General features: G+C 37.7%; 1 protein-coding gene across 3 annotated transcripts in view; it reads left to right on the top strand.

Moving 5' to 3' along the window:
* Nucleotides 1-15,499, top strand: part of ANKRD50 (ankyrin repeat domain containing 50) — a 38,608-nt gene extending 23,109 nt beyond the window's left edge. For all 3 annotated transcript variants that reach the window (XM_055549987.1, XM_055549986.1, XM_055549988.1), the window contains exons 3-5: nucleotides 6,380-6,609; nucleotides 9,637-13,187; nucleotides 14,798-15,499. In XM_055549987.1, the coding sequence (XP_055405962.1) occupies nucleotides 6,380-6,609; nucleotides 9,637-13,184 (3,778 nt within the window). In that variant the 3' untranslated portion in view covers nucleotides 13,185-13,187; nucleotides 14,798-15,499. The remainder of the gene's footprint in view (nucleotides 1-6,379; nucleotides 6,610-9,636; nucleotides 13,188-14,797) is intronic.
* Nucleotides 15,500-26,775: the final 11,276 nt, after the last annotated feature.

The following is a 26,775-nucleotide window of genomic DNA, read 5'->3' on the forward strand; positions in this document are numbered from 1 at the left end:
ATTCCATCACCTCCACTAGCTTTGTTCATAGTGATGCTTTCTAAGGCCCAGTTGACTTCACTTTCCAGGATGTCTGGCTCTAGGTGAGTGATCACACCATCGTGATTATCTGGGTCATGAAGATCTTTTTTGTACAGTTCTTCTGTATATTCTTGCCACCTGTCCTTAATATCTTCTGTTTCTGATAGGTTCATACCATTTCTGTCCTTTATTGAGCTCATCTTTGCATGAAATGTTCCCAAGGTATCTCTAATTTTCTTGAAGAGATCTCTAGTCTTTCCCATTCTATTGTTTTCCTCTACTTCTTTGCATTGATCACTGAGGAAGGCTTTCTTATGTCTCCTTGCTCTTCTTTGGAACTCTGCATTCAAATAGGTATATCTTTCCTTTTCTCCTTTGCTTTTTACTTCCTTCCTTTTACAGATATTTGGAAGGCCTCCTCAGACAGCCATTTTGATTTTTTACATTTCTGTTTCTTGAGGATGGTCTTGATCCCTGTCTCCTGTACAGTGTCACAAACCTGCATCCACAGTTCATCAGGCACTCTGTCTATCAGATGTAGTCCCGTAAGTCTATTTGTCACTTCTACTGTATAATGATAAGGGATTTGATTTAAGTCATACCTGAATGGTCTTGTGGTTTTGTCTACTTTTTTCAATTTAAGTCTGAATTTTGCAATAAGCAGTTTATGATCTGAGCCACAGTTAGCTCTCCATCTTGATTTTGCTGACTGTATAGAGCTTCTCCATCTTTGGCTGCAAAGAATATAATCAATATGATTTCGATGTTGGCCATCTGGTGATGTCATGTATAGAGTCTTCTCTTGTGTTGTTGGAAGAGAGGGTGTTTGCTATGACCAGTGCGTTCTCTTGGCCAAACTCTCTTAGCCTTTTCCCTGCTTCATTCTGTGCTCCAAGGTCAAATTGCCTGTTACTCCAGGTGTTTCTTGACTTCTTACTTTTGCATTCCAGTCCCCTATAATGAAAAGGCCATCTTTTGGGGGTGTTAGTTATAAACCGTTCAACTTCTGCTTCTTCAGTGTTACTGTTCAGGGCATAGACTTGGATTGCCGTCATATTGAATGGTTTGCCTTGGAAATGAACAGAAATCATTCTGTCATTTTTGAGACTACCTCCAAGTACTGCATTTCTGACACTTTTGTTGACTGTGATGGCTACTCCATTTTTTCTAAGGGATGCTTGCCCACAGCAGTAGATAGGATGGTCATCTGAGTTAAATATACCCATTCCAGTCCATTTTAGTTGCTGATACCTAAAATGTTGATGATCACTCTTGCCATCTCCTGTCTGACCACTTCCAATTTGCCTTGATTCATGGGCCTAACATGATGACACCACCCCTATGGCAGAAACTGAAGAGGAACTCAAAAGCCTCTTGATGAAAGTGAAAGAGGAGAGTGAAAAAGTTGGCTTAAAACTCAACATTCAGAAAACTAAGATCATAGCATCTGGTCCCATCACTTCATGGGAAATAGATGGGGAGACAGTGGAAACAGTGTCAGACTTTATTTTTCTGGGCTCCAAAATCACTGCAGATGGTGACTGCAGCCATGAAATTAAAAGACGCTTACTCCTTGGAAGGAAAGTTATGACCAACCTAGACAGCATATTGAAAAGCAGAGATATTATTTTGCCAACAAAGGTCCGTCTAGTCAAGGCTATGGTTTTTTCAGTGATCATGTATGATGTGAGAGTTGGACTGTGAAAAAAGCTGAGCGCTGAAGAATTGATGCTTTTGAACTGTGGTGTTGGAGAAGACTTGCAAGTCCCTTGGACTGCAAGGAGATCCAACCAGTCCATCCTAAAGGAGACCAGTCCTGGGTGTTCATTAGAAGGACTGATGCTGAGGCTGAAACTCCAATACTTTGGCCACCTCATGCGAAGAGTTGATTCATTGGAAAAGACCCTGACGCTGGGAGGGATTGAGGGCAGGAGGAGAAGGGGATGACAGAGATGACTGGATGGCATCACTGACTCGATGCACATGAGTTTGAGTGAACTCTGGGAGTTAATGAGGGACAGGAAGGCCTGGCATGCTGCGATTCATGGGGTCGCAAAGAGTCGGATACAACTGAAGAACTGAACTGAACTGAATGGACCTAACATTCCAGGTTCCTATGCAATATTGTTCTTTACTGCATCTGACCTTGTTTCTATCACCAGTCACATCCACAACTGCTTGGTGTTTTTGCTTTGGCTCTGTCTCTTTATTCTTTCCAGAGTTATTTCTCCACTGATCTCCATTAGCATATTGAGCACGTACCAACCTGGGGAGTTCATCTTTCAGTGTCCTATCTTTTTGCCTCATCATGGCCTGATAGCTCATTTCTTTTTCGGAGCTGATGATATTCCTGATGATATCGTCTGGATGTTTATTAACCGATGTTTCTTAACAGATTATTAACATTCACCAAAGGATACCTTGGTTGCTTCCAAATTTTGGCAATTAGGAATAAAGCTGTAATATACAGCTGTGTGCAGGGGTTTACATGGACATAAATTTTCAGTTCATTTGGGTAAATATCAGGAGACACAATTGCTGGTTTGTATGAGAGTATGTTTCATTTTCTATGAAGCTATCACTCTGTCTTCCAGACTTGCTGTATCATTTTGCATTCCCACCAGCAATGAATGAGAGTTCCTGTTGCTCCACATCCTTGCCAGTATTTGGTGTTGTCAGTGTTTGGATTTTGGCCATTCTAAAATATATGTAGCAGTGCTTTTTTGTTTTAATTTGCAATCCCTTAATGGCATATGATGCTGGACTTCTTTTCATATGCTTACTTGCCACCTGTATAGCTTTGGTGAGGTGTCAGTTCAGGTGTTTTGCCTATTTTTAATTCCGGTTGTTTTCCAGTGTCTAGGAGCATCTGCCTAGGTAAGCAGGTGTGTCTTCTATGCCTCTGTGTCACCTTCGATGTGAGGCTAGTTGGTTGCCCTCTGACCTAAGTTCTCATGGGTTCAAGAAAAGTCTTGAACTTGCAGCTTGTCAGGCTTACTTTGTTGTAAGGGTGAAAGAAAGACTTTTATTGTAAGACCGGAAGGTGTAGCTAGTTGTCTACATCTGAGAGAGCAAGCCAGAGAAGGAGAAGAAACCCCATGTTCAACAGTGAAGCCTTAAGAAATTATTGTACATGTGGTATCTATTAGTATATTCCTTATAATGCATGTAGCAGCTTTTAAAAGTTAATTAGCTTCCTGAGAAAGGGGCAGTAGGTAAATTCACTGTATTGAAAACAAAAAAGAGTGAACTTCATTTCAGAATTGCCCTGATAGTCTTTCAGCTGCCTTTGGACCTGGAAATGAGAAGGCCAGCTGCAGAAGCATGGGGCTGCCAGTGCTTACACTCAAGATAGAATTGCAAATGGGAAAGCTGTCAGGACTTTAAATTAAACTCAACAATATTAAGAATGTAATATATATTTTCTAAGTTTTAATAATGTAGCTAAGAAATATAGGACATTTAATCACATATATATACAAAGTAAAAACCCTGTAGCTTGCTGGTGCTTTTAAAGATGGTTTCTTTGGATGAATGTGATAAACTAGTACCATAACATTATCTCATTTTGAAGATTTTAAGTATATACATATATATTCACAAACAGAGAAAAATCCGTTTTAGACTACCTAAAGTACTCTGGGCTTTGTGCCTACATACTTTGATGGGATTGTCATTTTATGAAATGGTGAAACGGAACCTGGTAGAAAAAGTGGATCTGTGTGTCACTTCTTGGTGTAGGTATCCCCATATGGTGCTTTTGTTGAAATAAATGAAAGGAAACTGAAGATGGGAATTCTGAGTCTAGTAACATTTTTATCTAGTGTTTTGAAGTAGCAGTTTTCCTATTAATTGCCATTCACTCATGAAGCAAACTTTATTGAGTGTTTGTGATGTGCTAATAATGGTTTTGAGTGCTGGGCATCTGGCAGCACAAGAGAGGCGTTGTCCGGGGCAGGTTCTGCATGGAAGTGGAGGAGCTTCACTCCAGCCTTACAGTGAAATGAGTACACAAGTAATACAGTAAGTTCCTTTGAGAATACGATCAGCAGTGCGTGCAAAACAGGATCAGGTGTTAGGGCAACGGCAGTACGTGACGAAGACTATTTAAGATATGGTGATCAGGGAAATGGAGAAGGCAATGGCAGCCCTCTCCAGTGTTCTTGCCTGGAGAATCCTAGGAACAGGGGAGCCTGGTGGGCTGCCGTCTACGGGGTCGCATAGAGTCAGACACGACTGAAGCGACTTAGCAGCAGCAGCAGGAGATCAGGGAAAGCATCTTCAGGAATAAACTTTGTGTTGAAACCTGAAGGAAGAGCAGTTCTGCCTGGGGGAGCTTTCTAGGCAGAGGGAGTACCAAGTACATAGACCCTGACTGGAGGAAAGCTTGGTGTTAGAAGTGAAAGGAGAGCAGTGTGGCTGGAACCAAAGGGAGATCTCAGGAATGAGTCCTAGGATTTTAACTAAAGAAACTAGGGGGGAAATGGGATACCGCTAATTGACATGGAGAGATGAGTGGGGCGGAACTTGTTTGAAATTGAGAGAGAATACTTTTTAAAACATATTAAATCTGAGATACCTGTAGGACGTCCACAAGGAGATGGCAGCTTTGAGTTTAGGGGTGAGGGCCAGGCTAGGAAAAACTGCTCAACATTTTTAATGCCATAGATTGACTTCTGGTTTTAACATGACTGAGTGAGTCCTTGGAAACAGTCAAATAGCAAGAAAGTAAAACTACCAGAGACCTATAAACCCCAACCTCAAGATAAACGTAGAAGTTAATGTCAAATGGCGATGCAGACAAAACTGACAGAACATTTTTATATGCATACCATGAACATTATCACAAACACAAAGGCTCTCATTTGGAACTGGAGACAGGAGACTTACGCTAGAAGTTTCCCTGCACCCAGTTAAGCAGAAAGGAAGAATAAAGAGGGCAGGGAAGAATGAATCACACACATGAGCTATATGTGAGAATCAGACATTTGAGGATTGTGGGGAGGGGATTGTGGGGAGAAAGGCTGCCTTATGTACATCCCCACAGCTTCTCATCTTAATTGGCTGGAGAGAAGTTAAAGCACAAAGAACTTGTTCATGCCCATAACTCTTGAGTCATAAGGAGATTTAGAAACCTAAACACTGGATACACTAGCCTGCAAAGGAAAGAAGTTCTCTTATTGAAGAGCTGTCACAAGATATATACAAATATATCTCAAAAACAGTAGGGAGAAGGGGTCTGCAAAAGAAAGCTAGTATGGCTGGAGCAACCTTGTAAAATTTTAACTCTGCCACCGTAGGAACTCTGGAGGCAGTGGGTGAAGACATACGTTGCTATGGTTCCCAGGGGAAAGACAGGACAGTAGCTTTTGGAATGCAGTGATAATACAGACCAAGGTGGGATTGAGATATTTTATAAAGAAATATTGACAAGACTTAGTGATAAATTGGATCTTGGTTGCTACTGGAATTGAAAGATTAAGAGAGTTGTAGAAAGGACCATCTGTAAATTTCTGGTGTTCATAATTAGATGGAGTTTGTCCTCTTCACCATTGTATCTTTTAGTACTTCACTGAGCACATGGAATGCTCCCATACATATTTGTTGAAAATGAATGAGTATTATTTTAGTTATGAAAAAGTTGCATTCAACTTCAGTATAAACAGTCTGAGTAGGAGATGTGTTCTGCTGTAGAATTAAACCTAATAATTTATTCTTTACATTGAAATCTGACCATACAGCAAATGGGACCTAGACTGCAGTTTATCTTTGAAAAGTCTTTTAAAATAAAATTTGTGTGTGTGACAAACTAGATCAAGTGCAGTCTATTTGTGAAAGACATGATGATAAAATCCTGTATAAAGAAAGTGATATTTTTTTATCTTATGGAAGTGATCCCCAGTTTTTTTTTCCTTTACATTTTAGCTTTGTTATAAACATTTCAAGCTTTTATTATTGATAAAAAATCAGAAAAGGAATATTGAAATCTTGTTTTCTCCAGTTCCTACTGCCTTTCTGAAGTATACTGAATCACTGATTCACCCACACTCTCGTACACTTTATTGTGGAAAATGTTTTTTTTTTTTAAGTATTCTTTTTTTTTATTTTTTATTTTTTTTTAAACTTTATAATATTGTATTAGCTCTGCCAAACATCGAAATGTTGTTTTTGAAAAAGTGAACTATTTAGGACCAGTATTCATATTAAGGTAAGGAATTGAAACTTGTACAGTATTTTTATTCTAAAACTTTATCTTTCTTCAAACAGTATTTATAACCTGTAGTTCTAGTGTTGGGATAATAAATCTTAAAATCATAGCCAATAACACTGCAAGTGCTCATATGGATGTGGTTTACAGGTGCGTCCTGCTCCCTCTTTTGGGAATGAAGCCGCCCCAGCAAAGCCTCTATCTACTTGTGGATTCTGTGGACGAAGGGTGTAACATCACTGAAGGTGAACAGACGTCCACCAGCTTATCTGGGACTGTGGCAGAGCTTTTGGCTGGTCACCACGAGTTCTTTCCACCGTGGCTATTGCTTCTCTGTTCTGCCCGAAAACAGAGCAAAGCTGTTACTAAAATGTTTACTGGTAAGTGTAATTCCTGCCATCTGCAAATGTTTTCCATTGCTGAACTTAAGACTTGTATTTCTTTCTCAGAGGAGAGTACTCAGTTGAAAATTTGGTCCTTGCTTCTGCTGTTCTCTCAGCTGTTCTGTTCTGTTAGCGATTTTCAACTTTTTAAAGTGGTATTAAAAACAGGCTATACAATATTTTAAGTTAATTTAATAGTAACTTTTTTTTTTCAAGATTCTTTACCTAATAACTTCCTTAGCAAAGGTGAGGGCTACATATTTTATGCTGATGTTTCCTGATGAGCTTATATTTCTTCTAACTAGACTGAGCATCCTGAGGGTACGGAATATGCCTCCTTAAAAATCAGTGGCAGTTTGTCTAAGATGTTTTTCCTGGTTTTAGAGGAGAGACAGAGTCGACAGCCTTTGAGGATACCTCTTGAAGTAGATCCTTTATTTTTTTAAACCCTTTTCCTATGTGTGAGAAAGCAGTCTATGTAATGTTTAAAAGTATGTGATCAGGTTTTTTTTTTTTTTCTTTTCTTGTTTCCTGACTTTACCTTTTTGTTTTAACTCCCACAGTAAAGTGCTTACTCCTATTAGATTATGTAAAGCGCTTTTTTTTGTGTGCTGTGGGAATGAAAAGGAGCATAAAACAAGGACCACTCACAGGATTTATAGTGTAATTGGGGAGATAATAATTAAGTTATTGGTTAATTAGCTATATCACTTTAAAATAGTTCTGTACATCATACATAAGGGTGAAATCTTACTAATTTGCTAAAATGGCTTCCTTTAACCAGATTTATTCCCTCTCTTTTCAATTGCCTTGCTAATAATACCTTTTGATTTGGTTTCCATTATCCTATTCTGTTTTGTTGTTATTGGAAATTGAGTTGATAAAAGGGAATTAATAGGATGAACTTGGATATCTCTTAGTATGTCAGGTACAGGTAAAGTTGAAGCCTGTTTTGGTTTATTTCATCCCATTTCTTTCCCTTCTTCATTTGAGACAACCAGTGTTATTGGTTTATTTTTCTCCTTTTGTCTCATATTTTTCATTCTGTCTATTTTTATATTTTACATAAATGAAACGCTGCATACACCATCCTAGCTCTTCCCATTCACTGGCTGTGTGACCTTATGCAGCTTCCAATACAGTCTGTGCCTCAGTGCCCTCATCTATGAATTGATGGTTATTACATGTTTCTATTACTTTCCCCATAGAGTATTTTTGTGTGTGAGTCTAAGTGACAGGTCTTATTATGTGACTTAGAACAATGCCTAGTACATAATAAGTGCTTCATAAATGTATCACTACTATTGTTATCATTTCACTAAATAAAAAAAAAAAAAAATCAAACACAAAAACAATGTTTTTGAGCCTTGTTTCTATTACTACTTTTAAACCCAGTTCATTGCTTTTAACTGCTGTATATTATTCCTTCCCATGAATAAATCTCTAGTTTTTCCATTATCCTGTTTATGGACATTATTTCAGTTTTTCATTATTACAAGAAATGCTTCATGAATGCGCTTAAACACACCTTCTTGCACACATGTGCTATAGGTTTATATTATAAAAAACATGTGGAATTACTAGAGAATAGAGTGTGTACATTTTGAGCTTTAATTTTGACAAACTGCTATCTAGTGTGCTTGAAATAATTTATGTTCCTGCCGGCAAAACATGAAATTTCCCTTTCTCTATATTTTTGTCAGTTAACATTTGTTATTTTCAAATCTGTTTTTTCTGCTGTAGGGGCTTGTGCTTGATTTTCCCTCTGACTGGAATGATCTCCTGATTCCCAAATCCAACTTTTATTTATCTGCTGCTGCCTCTGCTTTGGTTGTTGCAGCTTTTAGTGATTCTTATGTAGACTTTAATAAAGACTCTGTAAAAAGTTTTGCCCCAAGTGTTGCCTCACTCTAGCTGTTTGTCTTTAGTGATGTTAGAATAATCTGTCAGAATACAGATCTGCTCACATTATTGTCTTGGTTCTCACTGACTTCTGTTAACAAAATCCAAGTCTCATTTCTTCACATAGTACCTGGAATATAGTAGGTTATATATGTGTGTGTGTGTGTGTGTGTGTGTGTGTATTCATATTTGTTTTATTCAGTTGAGTCAGAGTATTTTACTCAGTATTAATTGACCATCACTGATCTTTGCTGCATTTCTAGATTTATTCCTCTTAAGAATGAGTTCATTCACTCAGCAGTTTTTTCTTCTGGAAGATGAATTACACAATTGTCTAAATAAATCCATATCTATAAAACAGGATATCATCTCCCTTCCAAAAATGAAATTATGATTCCTTTCAAAGAACTTAAAGTGAGTTTTGAATAGCTGTTAACTAGTATGTTTTTAGATTGGTTTGAATTTTATTAAGCTGCTTTATTTTTACAATGCTGAAGTTTTGTTAACATGGTTTAACCAAGTTGTATCTTCAGATTGGAGCTGTTTTGATAATCTAAGATTTAATTATTTAAATTTGGTGACATGTAAAATAATGTAATTTAAAGGTGGTGACAAGTGCTATTCTAATTGTATGCAAATATTCAATTCCATAATTAAGACTAGTGTACATTTGGTTATGTGGAGAGAAATATGTAAATTTTTCACATAGAAAAAATCAGCTTATAAAAACAAATCTTATTTATGTCTCCTGCAGCTTTTTTTCCTAATCATTTGAGAGGGATCAAAAGAAATTCCCAAAGTGCTTGGATATAGCTAAAGATGTCTAATGCTCTAATGATAAGCGTTTAGTTGAAGTTGAGAGGAGCACTGAACCACTAAACAAATAAATAGTTCCCTTTGTGGACAGTAAAATGAAATCATTTATCTGTCATCAGCGTGTTTTTCCAGAAGAAAAAAAAAAACCTGTTTATTATATTTCTAGGTATTGATTGACTTATTAGTATTAATTGACTTGCTATTAATGTATTTGATTATTAGTTTGTCACATGTTGAACACATTCTCTTTGAAATATGGAAACTTTGATAATCATTTTCAATTGACACCTACTTTTTTGTCCTTAGGTTTTCGAAAAATAAGTTTAGATGACCTTCGGAAGGCATATATTGTTAAGGATGTTCAGCAGTACATCCTTCATCGTTTAGATCAAGAAGAAGCTTTGCGACAACACCTCACGAAAGAAACTGCAGAGATGTTAAATCAACTGCACATTAAAAGTAGCGGATGCTTTCTTTATCTAGAACGAGTTCTCGATGGAGTTGTAGAAAATTTTATTATGTTGAGAGAGATTCGTGACATCCCAGGAACTCTAAATGGTCTGTATCTCTGGCTGTGTCAAAGACTTTTCGTAAGAAAACAGTTTGCAAAGGTTCAGCCTATCTTGAATGTGATTCTTGCAGCCTGCCGGCCTCTGACCATAACAGAATTATATTATGCAGTATGGACAAAAAATATGTCATTAACCTTGGAAGACTTTCAACGCAAGCTAGATGTCCTCTCCAAACTTCTTGTTGATGGCCTTGGAAATACTAAAATACTGTTTCACTACAGTTTTGCAGAGTGGCTCCTGGACGTGAAACACTGCACTCAGAAGTATTTATGCAATGCAGCAGAAGGACACCGAATGTTGGCTATGAGTTATACCTGTCAAGCCAAGAATTTAACACCATTGGAAGCACAAGAATTTGCGTTGCACTTAATTAATTCAAACTTACAGTTAGAGACAGCTGAGTTAGCTCTGTGGATGATATGGAATGGCACACCTGTCAGAGACTCCCTATCTACTTTAATACCCAAGGAACAAGAAGTGCTGCAGCTGTTGGTGAAAGCTGGCGCTCATGTCAACAGCGAAGATGATCGCACATCATGCATCGTCCGGCAGGCCTTAGAAAGAGAGGATTCCATTCGGACATTATTAGACAATGGAGCTTCAGTAAATCAGTGTGATTCGAATGGGAGAACGTTACTGGCTAATGCGGCTTACAGTGGCAACCTCGATGTGGTGAATTTACTGGTCTCTAGGGGAGCAGATTTAGAAATAGAAGATGCTCATGGACACACACCGCTTACCCTGGCTGCTCGACAAGGACATACCAAGGTGGTTAATTGTCTGATTGGTTGTGGAGCAAATATTAATCACACCGATCAGGATGGCTGGACAGCATTGAGATCCGCAGCTTGGGGTGGTCACACCGAGGTTGTGTCTGCACTGCTTTATGCTGGCGTAAAAGTGGACTGTGCAGATGCCGACAGCCGAACAGCTCTGAGAGCAGCAGCCTGGGGAGGACATGAAGATATTGTGCTGAACTTGCTCCAGCATGGTGCTGAAGTTAACAAAGCTGACAATGAAGGCCGAACTGCTTTGATAGCGGCTGCCTACATGGGACATAGAGAGATTGTGGAACACCTGCTGGATCACGGAGCAGAAGTCAATCATGAGGATGTCGACGGCAGGACTGCACTCTCTGTGGCTGCACTTTGTGTTCCTGCAAGTAAAGGACATGCATCGGTCGTTAGCCTTCTGATTGATCGAGGTGCTGAAGTGGATCACTGCGATAAAGATGGCATGACGCCCCTGCTGGTGGCTGCCTATGAAGGACATGTCGATGTGGTTGACTTGCTTCTAGAGGGGGGAGCTGATGTCGACCACACGGATAACAATGGGCGTACACCCCTCCTAGCTGCCGCTTCTATGGGTCATGCCTCAGTTGTAAACACGCTTTTGTTTTGGGGTGCCGCTGTGGACAGCATTGACAGTGAAGGGAGAACAGTGCTTAGCATAGCTTCAGCCCAAGGAAACGTTGAAGTAGTTCGTACTCTGCTGGACCGGGGCTTAGATGAAAATCACAGAGATGATGCTGGATGGACACCTTTGCACATGGCAGCTTTTGAAGGCCACAGATTAATATGTGAAGCACTTATTGAACAAGGTGCTAGAACAAATGAGATCGACAACGATGGGCGGATACCTTTCATATTAGCTTCACAAGAGGGTCATTATGACTGTGTTCAAATATTACTGGAGAATAAATCCAACATTGATCAGAGAGGTTATGACGGAAGAAATGCTCTGCGGGTCGCTGCGTTAGAAGGACACCGGGACATTGTTGAATTGCTTTTTAGCCATGGAGCTGATGTTAACTACAAAGATGCTGATGGTAGGCCAACACTTTATATTTTGGCCTTAGAAAATCAGCTTACAATGGCTGAATATTTTTTGGAAAATGGTGCAAACGTGGAAGCAAGTGATGCTGAAGGCAGGACAGCACTTCATGTCTCGTGCTGGCAAGGCCACTTGGAGATGGTGCAGGTTCTGATCACCTATCACGCTGATGTCAATGCTGCTGACAATGAAAAGCGCTCTGCACTGCAGTCTGCAGCCTGGCAGGGCCACGTCAAAGTGGTGCAGCTTCTCATTGAGCATGGCGCTGTGGTGGACCACACGTGTAATCAGGGCGCCACTGCGCTCTGCATTGCGGCCCAGGAAGGACACATTGACGTCGTGCAGGTTTTATTAGAGCACGGTGCTGATCCAAACCATGCTGATCAATTTGGTCGTACTGCTATGCGAGTTGCAGCCAAAAACGGACACTCTCAAATAATTAAATTATTAGAAAAATATGGTGCATCCAGCTTGAATGGCTGTTCTCCATCTCCTGTTCACACGATGGAGCAAAAGCCTCTACAGTCAGTGTCATCGAAGATGCAGTCCCTAACAATTAAATCAAACAGCTCAGGCAGCACCGGTGGTGGGGAAGCGCAGCCTTCGTTGCGCAGTTTGCCAAACGGGCCAGCTCATGCATTCAGTTCTCCTTCAGAATCGCCTGATTCGACAGTTGATCGGCAAAAGTCATCGTTGTCAAATAATTCCTTGAAAAGCTCAAAAAATTCATCTTTGAGAACTACTTCATCTACAGCAACGGCTCAAACAGTGCCAATCGACAGCTTCCACAGCTTGTCATTTACAGAACAAATTCAGCAGCACTCGTTGCCACGCAGTAGAAGTCGCCAGTCGATTGTCTCCCCGTCTTCCACAACACAGTCCTTGGGCCAGAGCCATCATTCACCGAGTAGTGAGTTTGAGTGGAGTCAAGTCAAGCCCAGCTTAAAGTCAACAAAAACGAATAAAGGGGGAAAATCAGAAAATTCCAACAAATCTGGGTCAGCTGGGAAAAAAGCTAAACAAAATAATTCTTCACAGCCGAAGGTCTTAGAATATGAAATGACTCAGTTTGATAAAAGAGGACCCACAGCCAAATCTGGGACCAGTGCACCATCTAAGCAGATGCCAGCAGATTCGCAGTGTAAAATCATGATTCCTTCAGCTCAGCCAGAAATAGGTCGATCTCAACAGCAGTTCCTTATTCACCAACAAAGTGGGGAACAGAAGAAGAGAAATGGAATAATGACAAATCCAAATTATCATCTGCAGAGCAACCAGGTTTTTCTCAGTAGGGTTTCAGTCCCACGGACAATACAAGACAGAGGGCATCAGGAAGTGTTAGAAGGATACCCTTCCTCGGAGACGGAATTAAGCCTTAAACAAGCTCTGAAGCTTCAGATTGAGGGTTCTGACCCTAGCTTCAACTATAAAAAGGAAACACCATTATAAAAGGTAACATTTCATCAACATAAAGAATAAATATCCAAAGTATGGTTCCCTCCATATATTGTTCCCTTAGAATGCTCTTTTCCCTAATCCACATGGCCTGCTCCTTCACCTCATCACTATCTGTGTCCTCTTCTCAGCAAGACCCTCCCTCCTTACTCTTTGGAATTTGAATTCTACCACCTCCACCACTCCCTTTCCCCCTTTTCTGCTTCACATTAGCCATGGTACTTATTTCTTAACATGGTTTATATACTTTATTATGTTTATTATTTGTCCCCTCTCATCTGAAATGTCAGCCTTGTGAGGGTAGGGATTTTTAATCTCTCTTATTTACCACTTTATTCCATGTACTTGGAATACTGCTTGTACACATAGCAGTTTATCAGTAAAAATGTTTTGTATGAGTGAATGAATGAATATGCTATTTATGGATCTCAAATCAAAGATTCCTTCCTATACAATCATACTCCCCCTTAAAAGTTCTTTTATGATAACAGAGGTGGGACTGTTCCCCTTTTGGGTTGGAATAAAGTAGTGTATGTAATGCTTAGTAGGTAGGTAGTGAATGTTAATTTCCTTCCTTTTTTCACCCTGGAAGAAATTAAAAAATTAATCATAAAAGGTAATTTTTATTATGACAGATCTCTTAAGAATCTTTCAAGTGAAATTTACACATATCAAAAGTAGATATTTAGGGTATTCAAGGCCCAATATTTAAGTGTAAGAATTGTTTTAAACCTCAAAGTTATATTTATTAAATAAAAACTTTTTTCTCCTTTCTACTACTGTGGATGCTATTCTAATTATAGAGGGGAGGTTAATGGGAAAATTGAATTATAATTTTATATTATGGATACTTTTTCAGAAATACATTTCTCATATTTGAGATAAATTCAAGATTTCATTAGGCATTTTTGCTAAATTATACACAAATATGTTTGTACATGTGTATGTACTTGTGTATATACATGTGTATAATTATACACATGTATGTTTGTAGTTTGTACATGTGCTAAATTATACACATGAATGTTTATACATGTGTATAACTATAGACAAGTATTTCCTATACATTCTAATAATAAACATCCTTCAATGTGAATCTATGGAGGACTGGTGAAATATCATTCAAACATAAGTCGTATAAAAGTAGTTAATTCATTCTCCAATGTGATTTATTTTTAAAATATTTAGTTCTGATGGTACAGCCCTCTAACGCTCATGATATCTTTTGTAAATATTAAGTGTGGGTATATATTTTACAATAAAACATATGAATTAAGGTGAACACTTGTGGAATATTTAAGTAATTTATACTTAGTGAATCTCTAATAAGTCTACTTTTGTGCTTTACGTAGTAAATATATATATATATATATTCTTATGTGAAAGTGAAAGTCACTCAATTGTGTCCGACTCTTTGCAACCCCATGGACTATACAGTCCATGGAATTCTCCAGGCCAGAATACTGGAGTGGGTAGCCTTTCCCTTCTCCAGGGGAACTTCACAACCTAGGGATTGAACCCTTTCTTATGTAGATTTTAAAACTATATGTAGTTATATTTAATAAGTATAACATAGATATTAATTTTTTTTTTAACTTTTGTATTAGTTTCCTATTCTGTGAAACAGAAGACATTGTGATTGGAGTGATTCTTCAGCTACTGGATGAAAATATAAAATGCCTGTTGATTTGCTGAAAAAAAAAAAAGAAGAATGTGATACCTGCAGTACAGTTACCTTAAATACTGTCATGTGCCTCAGTAGTAAGGCTGCCTTCTCAATGTAACCCTCTGTGCTTAAAAAATTTCATTTTGTGTGCTTTGTATTCACTACCCAAGAGTAAGCACTTTTTTTTTTTTTAATGCAGATATATACTGCAGTTCCCTGATAAAAGATGAAAAATATTTTGAGTATTTTAAGTTAATATTTGATAAGTGTGCATGTGCCATGGTCAAATATATATGAAAAGGCAGTGTTCCTTGTATTTATTTTTCTCTTTCTGTGGCAAACGAAACTTAAGCATACTGTTTCAGTCACATTCCTTGTTGTAGTGTATGGTTTGTCTCCTGTATCCTTAAAAATGTCACTCAATAAAATAAACCATGCAACTCTTTTATGTTCGTTACACCTTCAGCATTGGTTAAAAATGTGTTTCTATTTAATGCTACATCAAGGTGAAAAAATAGTTTCATGAAAGATTTTTTTAAAAGTCTAGTATTTTAGGGAGCTGCTCTAAGTAGTTTAAATTTGGATTTCTCAGTGGAATCCTCCTAATCTTCAGCTAAAGGTGTGAAAAAAAAGAAAAAGAAAACCCACACACAGACTATAGGCAGAACAAAGTTCTGTTTCATTGACTGGGATGCAGTTTCACCTTCCTCTCACTTGTCATTCCACATCCAAGAAGACAGACGATCATTCCTGAGGCATGAAAATTCTCAGGGACAGAGCCAGGCCTCAGTGGCACGTGTGTAGAGGGAGATGCAGCTGTCTATCTGAGGGTAGATTTTTGATCCCTGAACAATTCACTGACTACCCTTCTTTCTTCTTCCATCCAGTTATGTAAAACATCTGCCACCTTGAACTGTGATGCCGGCTTCTCTCTCAGTCGTTTCTGTTTTGTAAATCACTGCATGTCCAAAATAGCCCCTACTCAGAATCAGTTGGATCAATTTTAATGATTAGTTGGATGAGTATTCTTGATGAATATGTGTTGTCCTTCAGAGATGACACTACTAACCTATCGGCCATAGCACAGGTGTATTTTTTAATTGCTATTTGCTAAATAGTAGTAATGGATTTGCACTTTTCTGTCCACATACTCTTTCCTGTTTTACTCTTTGGACAATCACTTCTAGAATGATAGATGCCACGATTAGGGGTGAAGTCTGTAACCAAGGAAACTAAAGTTAACTGTTCAGATGAGCATGTGACCCACCGCCTTGACCTCCTGGATGGACACTTTAACCAGTTGAGCTAGCTTGGTGGGTTGTATGCATGTCTGGAGAGGGTCAAATTTATTGTTTAGAAACCAAGGTTGCAGGTTTGATCTTTGCAAAAGCCCTGGGATCCTACAAAACCCAGAAATTCTATTCTTTCCATGTGCTGTTGATGAAGAGGAATAGGAAAGAGAATTTGGAGATTCAGCACAAAACCATTGCAACTACTGGACAAAAATCTTTAGAAAATGTCTTAGTATCTGAGGTCAGTAATGTCGTCTTCATATATGAAGGACACATACATGACGCATTGTTCACAGAAACAGGAAGAAATATGTAGTTGGTCATGATAAATGTTTCACTTGATCTTCCTGTAAGGCTTTTGTTTTTGCTTCTGTTTTTTAAAGTCAGCGAAACTTGGGTGTTTGTATCATCGGTAAGTCATAATCAGAATAGGAGATAAATTCAGTCAATATTAAGGTGACATGGCAATATTTATAACTCAAATGTGAATGTTTCAAGTGTTGAATTTTTGTCCCTATGGGACATTTATTAAATACACTTAATAGGACTCTTGCAAAGTAGCCTTAAAAGTGTTAATGATTCTGTTAATAACTATGAACACATCCTATTATTAGAACCAACTCTACTCATATCTCAAATACAGTACATTTACATAATTTAGAAGAGGAAGCTCTAATTTCTTATTAGGTGTATTTTTCTTTAGAAAGAGAGTCTTGAAAGCTGCCAGTTTTTCTATTAAACCTTGAATTATTGGAATTGTATTTATTTAATTTTATTGTTTTTACAAAAATGCACCTTGTGGCCAACGGGCAAAGATATGACTCGTGACACAAGGGATTTCTGTTTTCTGAAGAGGTCAGTGTTTTCATATCCATACTATATTCACTTGAAACAGTTGGTAGGAAGAGAACCTGTTGGAGAAATACACTTTTCAAAAGTAAATATTCCTCTGGATGTTTTTATATGAACTAAGTTTTGGAATAGAACAGCAATGGCTTTCAGTTAGGATAAGGCTACTATGGGGGTGGAGGAAGCCCTGCTTTGCTGATTGGTTTCTGTGGGGATTGATTTAATACCATGACCGAAAATAACTTCTGCTCCATTGAGACTAAAAATAGTCCCATAAATAGAAAACTCCTAAGTAACTATTTTTTAAATAAAAAACATTAAATTTTGTAAATCACCTGCTGCCACAATACAGCTGTGATGCCATATGCTTTTAAACAGTTTTATACCCTTCCATTTGTGTTCCTTTCCTAAAAGTCATGAGTTGATAGCAGAGGAAGTGATTAAAAAAAAATACAGTAATGAAAAATAAAGTCTCCATGTGTGTAGGAAAGGTTTTGGAAGGAAAATGGACCAGAACCCAGTGTTCTGCAGAATACAGCCAGTTATGTTGCGTCCCTCCCCCTCACCCCCCATGCCTACCAGAATCCTCACCAAAAGTAGTTCACTGCTCGAAAAACAGGAGTAAGTACTTTTTCCAATATTGTTTGCCTATGCAAATACTTGTTTTACTTTAAATGTCCTCCATTTACACTTTGCAGCAAATGTAGTTGCAGACAAATGCTTTTTCTTTTTGAATTTTTCCCTTGGTTTGGGGGTATGTAAATAGCCAAAAAATGTACATTGAATTTCACATTGTAAAAGTTTTATTTTATTCCTTGTATTATATTAAGCGAAAATCCCTATGTAAATGAAAGTGCATAATAAATATATTTGCTTTACAGAGAATACCTTGTTTTAATTTTATCCTTGAATCCACAGAAGGTGCATGGCATGCTTACAGTAGAAACAACTGTCTGTTAACTTCTTTTAAGTACTGAGGAGATGAATTTGGAAACATTTTACAAAGAAAAAAATGAGATAGAAAAACGTTCAAGGGAAGGTAGAAATTAAAAAGATCTAGCCTTAGTATCTTCCTAAAGCTTTTATAAGGACTTAATATTCTCTATCCTTCCCTAGTAACACCATATCTTTCACTATGTTAGGTTTCCCACCTCTGAAATTGCAGTAATCCAGTAAATTGTATCCAGGTATGCTTGCTGATCCTCAGAACACTGTGGGCATCTTAAATTTGATATATTGGGGGTTTTGTTGCACAACTTGTCATTCATTTTCAAAATAAGTTTCTATCATTTACTCAGTAAACTTAGGTCACTTCATGACTTTCTGCTTCCTCTAGCAAAACACAGTGTGTGTGTGTGTGTATACTCCAAATAGTTTGTAAAGTCAGCAAGGCATGTTCTGATAGGTAATACTACAGTAATTACAGGGTTCTATTGTAATTATCTTACATTCTTTATAAAGTTGTTAGAATAGTAAAAGTCTTACTCCAAAAATTTTTCATAATTTTTAACAGAGGTGGTACTGTACATAGAATAATTTTAAACTGTCTGACTAAATAAACGTACATGGAGTTTTCTAGCTGGTGGTCCAAGGAAATACCCTGGGAACTTGGCAGTGACTAATGTTTTCGCTCCTTTGCCTAACAGTTGGAGGGAATCCAGCTAATAGTAGTGAGATACACACCAAAGGCATAGATTCCCGAATTTCTGGGAAAATTTTATTCATCATGCAAATAGTACCACTAACTCATCTTTTTTTTTTTTAATTTTATTTTATTTTTAAACTTTACAAAATTGTATTAATTTTGCTTTAAGATAGGATCTCTGCATTGTTGTATGGCAGAAACGATCATGACATTGTAAAGCAGTTATCTGCCAATTAAAAAAACAATGAGCACAACACGCGTGCACACACACACATGCAAAAAGATAGGGTCTCTGCCTGTCCTGCTAATACAGTAAAGCATCCTAAAATATGTCCCAAAAGAACTGATGCTACATTTTTAATGAGTGTCTGTTACTCCTATTTTGTTTGTAAACTTAGGTTGAACTATAACGTATACAGGAAAATGCACAGGTTCTAAGTAACTGTCCTATACATTTTTATAAAAACTGAACATACCTGTTGAACCATCACCCTGATCAAGAAGTTGACCACTTCCTGGACATAACCTCCAACAAAGAAAACCACTATTCTTCACCATATATTGGTGTTGATTGCTTGTTTAAATTTCATAGAAATAGAATCAAACCAAGTCTTTTTTTGTGCTATTTTCTTCCCCTTAATGTTATATTTCTAAAACTTAAACACACTGTATATATAATAGTGGTTTGCCCCTTTTCAATGCTGTATATTACTGTCTTGTCAAACTTATATAGCATGCATTGTGCGAATTTACTATCAAAAATCCATTTTATTACTAATAAGCATTAGGATTGTTTTTGCTTTGGGCTCTTAGAAATTCTGCAGGCAGTAATATTTTTGTGGATATTTTTGATGTCCATCTATAAGCATTGTTTTCATGATGAGTGAAATTACTGGGTCTTATGTGTATGATTAGCTTTAATAGATAATGTCACCCAATTTTCCTAAGTGGTTGTATCCATTTTTATGCACTCCAACCATATACAATAGTCTCTTATTGCTCTTCATCTTTGTCAACCTTTTTATTTAGTTGTTTTCTTTTTTGCTCATTGTGTTTGGTTATATACTAGTATTGCATTTGAGGTTTGAATTTGCATTCCTCAGGTGATTAAAGAAAGTATTTCATTTATTTGTATATGTTGTCTTGTGAAGTTGTCATTCAGTCACTCCGTTGTGCCGGACTCTGCGACTCCATGGACTGCAGCATGCCAGACCTCCCTGTCCCTCACTATCTCCCGGAGTTTGCTCAAACTCATCCTTGAGTCAATAATGCTATCCAGCCATCTCACCCTCTGTTGCCACCTTCTCCTCCTGCCCTCAATCTTTCCCAGCATTAGGATCTTTTCCAGTGAGTCAACTCTTCACATCAGGTGGCCAAAATATTGGAGCTTCAGCTTCAGCATCAGTCCTTCCAACGAATATTCAGGACTGATGTCCTTTAGGATTGACTGGTTTGATCTTGCTGTCCACGGGACTCTCAAAAGTCTTTTCCAGCACCACAGTTTGAAAGCATCAGTTCTTCAGTGCTCAGCCTTCTTTATGGTCCAACTGTCGCATCCATACATGACTACTGGAAAAACCGTAGCTTCGACTAGACGGACCTTTGATGGCAAACTGATGTCTCTGCTTTTTAATACACTGTCTAGGTTTGTCATAGCTTTTCTTCCAAGGAGCAGGTGTCTTTTAATTTCACAGCTGCAGTCATCATCTGCAGTGATTTTGGAGCCCAAGAATAGAATGTCTTTGTTTCCATTTTACCCCCCATCTATTTACCATGAATTGATGAGACTGGGTGCCACAATCTTTGTTTTTTGAATGTTGACTTGTAAGCCAGATTTTTCACTCTCCTCTTTCACCTTCATCCAGAGGCTCTTTAGTTCCTCTTTTCGTTCTGCCTAAGGGTGGTGTCATCTGCATATCTGAGGTTATTGGTATTTCTTCTGGCAATTTTGTTTTCCAGCTTGTGCTTCATCCAGCCCGGCATTTCTCATGATGTACTGTGCTTATAAGTTAAATAAGCAGGGTGACAATTACAATCTGTTGTTCAATGCACCATTCTAAATGTTGCTTCTGGACCTGCATACAGGTTTCTCATGAAGAACTTTGCTGTTTTTCCTCCTTGGTTTTCTTGGTTCCTAGAAATTTTTTGTATTTTGGATGTAAATTCTTTTTATAATATACACAATGCAAATATCTTATCTGATTCTGTGCTTTGCCCTTTCACTCAAAATGGCACAATTTAATACAGGTTCTTATTTAATATTTTTTAAGAAGTTATGCTTTTTGTGTCCTGTTGTGTAAGTATTTGCCTGGTTCAAAGTCATGATGATAGTCTCCTATGTTTTCTTCTAATCGGTTTTTGTTATATCTTGATGAAATAGCAAATTAATGCAGCATCATCTATTTCTCTCCCTGTATTTTAATATCTCTTCATCATAAATCAGATATTCTTACATGGCTGGATCTTTCTGTTCATCCTCGAGCCAGTATCAGACACACTTACTTACTATGACTTTATAAGTTTTAATATACAGCAGTGTGAATCTTCACATTCATTTCTTCAAGACTGCCTTGACTCTTCTTAGTGTTTTGCATTTCCATAGAACTTTTAAAATTGGCTTCTCAATTGTCATTTTAAAAAGAAACTTGCTGAGATTTTGACTGAGATTGCGTTGAATCTGAGAAATATCAATAATCTCAGATATGCAGGTGACACCACCCTTATGGCAGAAAGTGAAGAGGAACTAAAAAGCCTCTTGATGAAAGTGAAAGAGGAGAGTGAAAAAGTTGGCTTAAAGCTCAGCATTCAGAAGACGAAGATCATGGCATCTGGTCCCATCACTTCGTAGGAAATAGATGAGGAAACAGTGGAAACAGTGTCTGACTTTATTTTTTTGGGGTCCAAAATCACTGCAGATGGTGATTGCAGCTATGAAATTAAAAGACGTTTACTCCTTGGAAGGAAAGTTATGACCAACCTAGATAGCATATTGAAAAGCAGAGACATTACTTTGCCAACAAAGGTCCGTCTAGTCAAGGCTGTGGTTTTTCCAGTGGTCATGTACGGATGTGAGAGTTGGACTGTGAAGAAAGCTGAGCACTGAAGAATTGATGGTTTTGAACTGTGGTGTTGGAGAAGACTCTTGGACTGCAAGGAGATCCAACCAGTCCATTCTAAAGGAGATCAGTCCTGGGTGTTCTTTGGAAGGAATGATGCTAAAGCTGAAACTCCAGTACTTTGGCCACCTCCTGCGAAGAGTTGACTCATTGGAAAAGCCTCTGATGCTGGGAGGGATTGGGGGCAGGAGGAGAAGGGGACAAAAGAGGGTGAGATGGCTGGATGGCATCACCGACTCGATGGACGTGAGTTTGAGTGAACTCCGGGAGATGGTGATGGACAGGGAGGCCTGGCGTGCTGCGATTTATGGGGTTGCAGAGTCGGACACGACTGAACGACTGAACTGAACTGCAGATCAATTTGGAGTTGGATGAATTGATTTGTTTATACAGTCTTCCAATCAATGAACCTGTATATCTTTCACTTGTTTTGATCTTTATTTGCAGTAATATCTCTCAGTTTTCTTGTAGACGTATGTGCATCTATTATTCTTAGGTAATTTGTTGCTTCTTGATCCTGCCGCGAATGGTATTTTTATTTTATTTTCTATTTGTTGTTATATATAGAAATAGTTGTATTCATAAGTCTTGCTGAATTTTTTTTTATGTGGGGTGTAACTTACATACAATAAAATTGATCCTTTAAGGATAGTTTGATGAGTTTTGACATACATATACAATATCAATACCACCATAATTGAGATATAGAATATGTTCATCATCTCAAAATTTTCCTTTTTACATGTCCTTTGGAAACCAATTTTCTCCTTTCACCCACCAGCCTCTGACAACCACTGGTCTGATTTCTTAAGTTTTGCCTTTTTAGAAATATAAATAAAATCACATAGGTGCAATTATGCCTGGCTTATTTCACTTAGCATAATGGTTTGCAATTCATCCATATTGTAGTATGTAGCCTGGCTCTTAATGTTGAGTAGCATGGCTTTTAATGCTGAACATTATTTATTCCACTGTAAGGCTATACCACAATTTTTTTTTTATTCATTCAATAGTTGACAGACTTTTGAGTTTCCACCTGTTAGCTATTATGAATAATGCTCTTATGAGTATCTGCATTTAGATATTTGTGTCAACATATGATTTAATTGGTCTTGGGTAAATATCTAAGAGTGGTATTGCTGAATTGCAAGGTAAGTATACCTTTGCATTTATAATAAACTAATAGAATCTTTACAAGTTGGTTATGCCATTTTACATTCTCATCAGCAATGGATGAGATTTCTAGTTTCTGCACATTTTCACCCTCACTTGGAATTGTCAATTTTTTTGACTAAAATTTTTATTGAGATGATTGTAGAGTCATATGCAATTGTAAAAAAATAATAGATAGCCTATGTACCCGTTCTCTAATTTCCTCCCACTGTAGAATCTTAAGAAACTGTAGACTAATATCACAAGCAAGATATTGTCATTGATAATGATATCCACTAACCATTCTAATTTCTCCCATTTTACTTGTACTCACTTGATTTACCCAGGTTTTCATATTCCCATGTGTTTGCCCATAAGCCCAGGCATGTGGACATTTAGTTCTATTCAATTTTATCAGTCATACATAATAGGTTCCCTGGTGGCTCAGATGGTAAAGAGTCTGCCTGCAATGGAGGAGACCCAGGTTAGTTCCCTGTGTCTGGAAGATCCTCTGGATAAGGGAATGGCTACTCACTCCAGTGTTCTCTCCCGGAGAACCCCGGGGACAGAGGAGCCTGGCGTGTTACAGTCCATGGAGTTTCAAAGAGTCGGATATGACTAAGCAACTAATTTTCATAGGTTCTTGTATCCTGTATAACAGTCAAAATACAAAACAGTTCCATGCCTCCCTTGTGTGACCTGCTTTCTTCTAAGCCCCTCCATTCTTAATTCCTGGCAACCACTAATCTAAGCTCTATTTTCATAATTTTATTATTTTAAAATTGTTATATAAATAGAATCAGAGTATATAATGTTAGGGATTGGCTTTTTTTCACTCAGCAGAATTCCCTTGAGTTTTACCTAAGTTGTGCATGTCAGTAGATTTTCTTTTTACTACTGAATAATATTTCATGGTATCTATATCTCACAATTTGGCATGTGGGCTGTTTCTTCTAGTTTTGAGTTGTAATAAATCTGCTATTAATATTTGCGTATAGATTCTTTGTAAAGATAGAGTATCATTTCTCTGGAATAAATGCCCAGACTTCCATTGTTGGGTCACATGGTAATTGCATGTTTGCTATTATAAGAAACAGCCAAACTTCCAGAGTAACTAGTGGTAATGGTTTAGTCACTAAGTCATGTTTGATTCTTGTGACCTCGTGAACTATAGCGCATCAGGCTCCTCTGTCCATGGGATTTTCCAGACAAGAATACTGGAGTGGGTAGCAATTTCCTTCTCCAGGGGATCTTCCTGACCCAAGGCTCAAACCCTGGTCTCCTGCATTGCAGGCAGATTCTTTACCAATGGAGGTACCAGGGAAGCCCCCAAAGTAACTATATCATTTTACATTTTCGTCAGCAATATGAGTGCTTCAGTTCCTCACATCCTTGCCAGCCTTTGATGCTGTCACTGTTTTTCTCTTTCAACCATTCTGATAAGTACATAGGAGTAACCCATGTTCTAATTTGAATTTCCCTAATAACATCTCTTCATGTGTCTATTTGCCATCTGTATATTCTGTTCAGTGAAATGTTTGTGTTGATTGCCTATTTTACAATTGGATTTGCTTTTAATGTAGCTTTTTGAGCTTTTCATTTGTTCTAGATACTAGTCCTTTGTCAGGTACATGGTTTGCAAATATTTTCTGTCTGTAGCTTGTATGCATTTTATTCATATGCTCTCGCAGAGCAAAAGTTGTAAATTTTGATGCATTTCAGTTTATCAGTTTTTTTTAAAAAAAATTATAGATTGTGCTTTTTCCGTCAAATCTAAGAACCCTTTTCTTAGTCTGAGACCCTAAAGATTTTTGTCCTTTTTTTCTAAATGTTTTACAATGTTTACATTTCATATTCAGGTTTAGGTTAGGTTCTTTTATTTTTTTTTTTTTTTTTGGCCTATGAAATCCAATTACTTCAGCAGTTTTGTTGAAAAGTTTATTCTTTCTTCACCACTTTTGCACCTTTGTCAAAAATCAGTTCTGCATCTTTATGTGGGTCTATCTGTGGGTTCTCTGTCTTTGATCTGTGTAAATCTTACTCTGCCAATACTGCTCAATCTTGATTATGGTAGATTTACCCTAAACCTTAGTATGAAATAGCATGATTCCTCCCGTATTACCTTTTTAAGCTTTTCTAGGGCCTGTGCCTCTCAACGGAAATTTTAGCTAGACTAGAGCTAAATAAATTTTGGAGTATCATTTTATGGTTGCATGTTATTCCAACTACTGGCTATTATTTATAGCTCTTAATTTTGTTTGTTAATGATTGCTCTAGGGTCTACTGTACACATCCTTACCTTATCACTGTGTTTCTTCAGATAAGATTACACTTATAACATATTTCCACTTTCCCTTTCCCATACTCTTATTGTTATCATATTTTTATATGTAAACACGACGTAAATCTCACAACATATTCCTAAATATTTTCCCCCTAGACATTCAATTATTTTTAAAGGCTTTAAATATAAAGGCTTCATTTTAAAACAAAGCCTTTATATTTACTTCCCCCCTCCCCTTTATTTCATTTCTGGTGGTGGTGTTAGTCACTCAGTCATGTCCAACTCTTTGAGACCCCATGGTCTGTAGTCCACCAGGCTCCTCTGTCGATAGAATTCTCCAGGCAAGAATACTGAAGTGGGTAGCCATTCTTTTCTCCAGGAGATCTTTCCAACTCATGGATCAAATTCAGGTCTCCCACATTTCAGGCAGATTCTTTATCATCTGAGTCACCAGGGAAGCCCTTTTTCATATCTGCTGCTGCTGCTGCTAAGTCGCTTCAGTCATGTCCGACTCTATGCGACCCCAGAGACGGCAGCCCACCAGGCTCCCCTGTCCCTGGGATTCTCCAGGCAAGGACACTGGAGTGGGTTGCCATTTCCTTCTCCAATGTATGAAAGTGAAAAACTTCATTTCTCTGTTTTCACATCCAGTTTCCTATCTATTGCCACCTCTCTTCTGATCAAGAAGTCCTTTAACAATTCTTATAGCCCATATCTTCTGGCAGTGATTTCTTTCACCTTTTGTTTGCTTGAAAAGTTATTATTTCACTTTATTTAATTTTTAAAACATTTTTTCTGAGTATATACATCTATGTTGTTGTTTGTTTATGTTCCTCCATTGTTCTCTGGATTCCAAAGTTTCTAGTGAGATAAACACTGTCATTCTTTGTTTGTATCTAATCCCTCCTCTGACCTCCCTTACTTCTCCCCCACCCACCACAACCTCTGGCTGCTGTCAAGATTTCCTTTTTATGTATTACTTTTAGTGGGCTTTCCAGGTGGCACTAACGGTAAAGAACCTGCTTGCCAATGCAGAAGACATAAGAGACATGGGTTCGATCTCTAGGTTGGGAAGATTGCCTGGGAGAATGTCTCTAGATGTGTTTTCCTTTCCTGTTACTTGGAACTTTCTGAGATTTTTGCGTATATGATTTGATTTTCTTCATTACTTTTGGAAAATTCTTGACTATAGCACCTTCAAATTAGTTTGTTCCCCCTTCTCTCTTCTCCTTTTGAGGCTTCAATTTTATATACATATTAGACTGTTTGATATTGTCCCAGAGTTGGATCCTCTATTCTGTGAGTTTATTTTCACTAATTTTTTTTTCTGTATGTTTATAGTTTGGATAATTTCTATTGAACCATCTTCAAGTTCATTAACTTTCTTGTACAGTGTACAGTCCACTGATAATCCTATTGAAAGAATTGTTCATTTCTAATTAGTTTTTATTTCAGGAGGATCTTATAGGTTTTTAAATATTAAATGTGAAATTTCAACTTGTTACTTGGCTTGGATATTTTATATTATATACTCATTTAGTTTCACAACAAAGGTAAGCATTAATATCATCATTTTACGAG

The sequence above is a fragment of the Bubalus kerabau genome, chromosome 16 (assembly GCF_029407905.1).
Source record: "Bubalus kerabau isolate K-KA32 ecotype Philippines breed swamp buffalo chromosome 16, PCC_UOA_SB_1v2, whole genome shotgun sequence".
Lineage (NCBI taxonomy): Eukaryota > Metazoa > Chordata > Mammalia > Artiodactyla > Bovidae > Bubalus > Bubalus kerabau.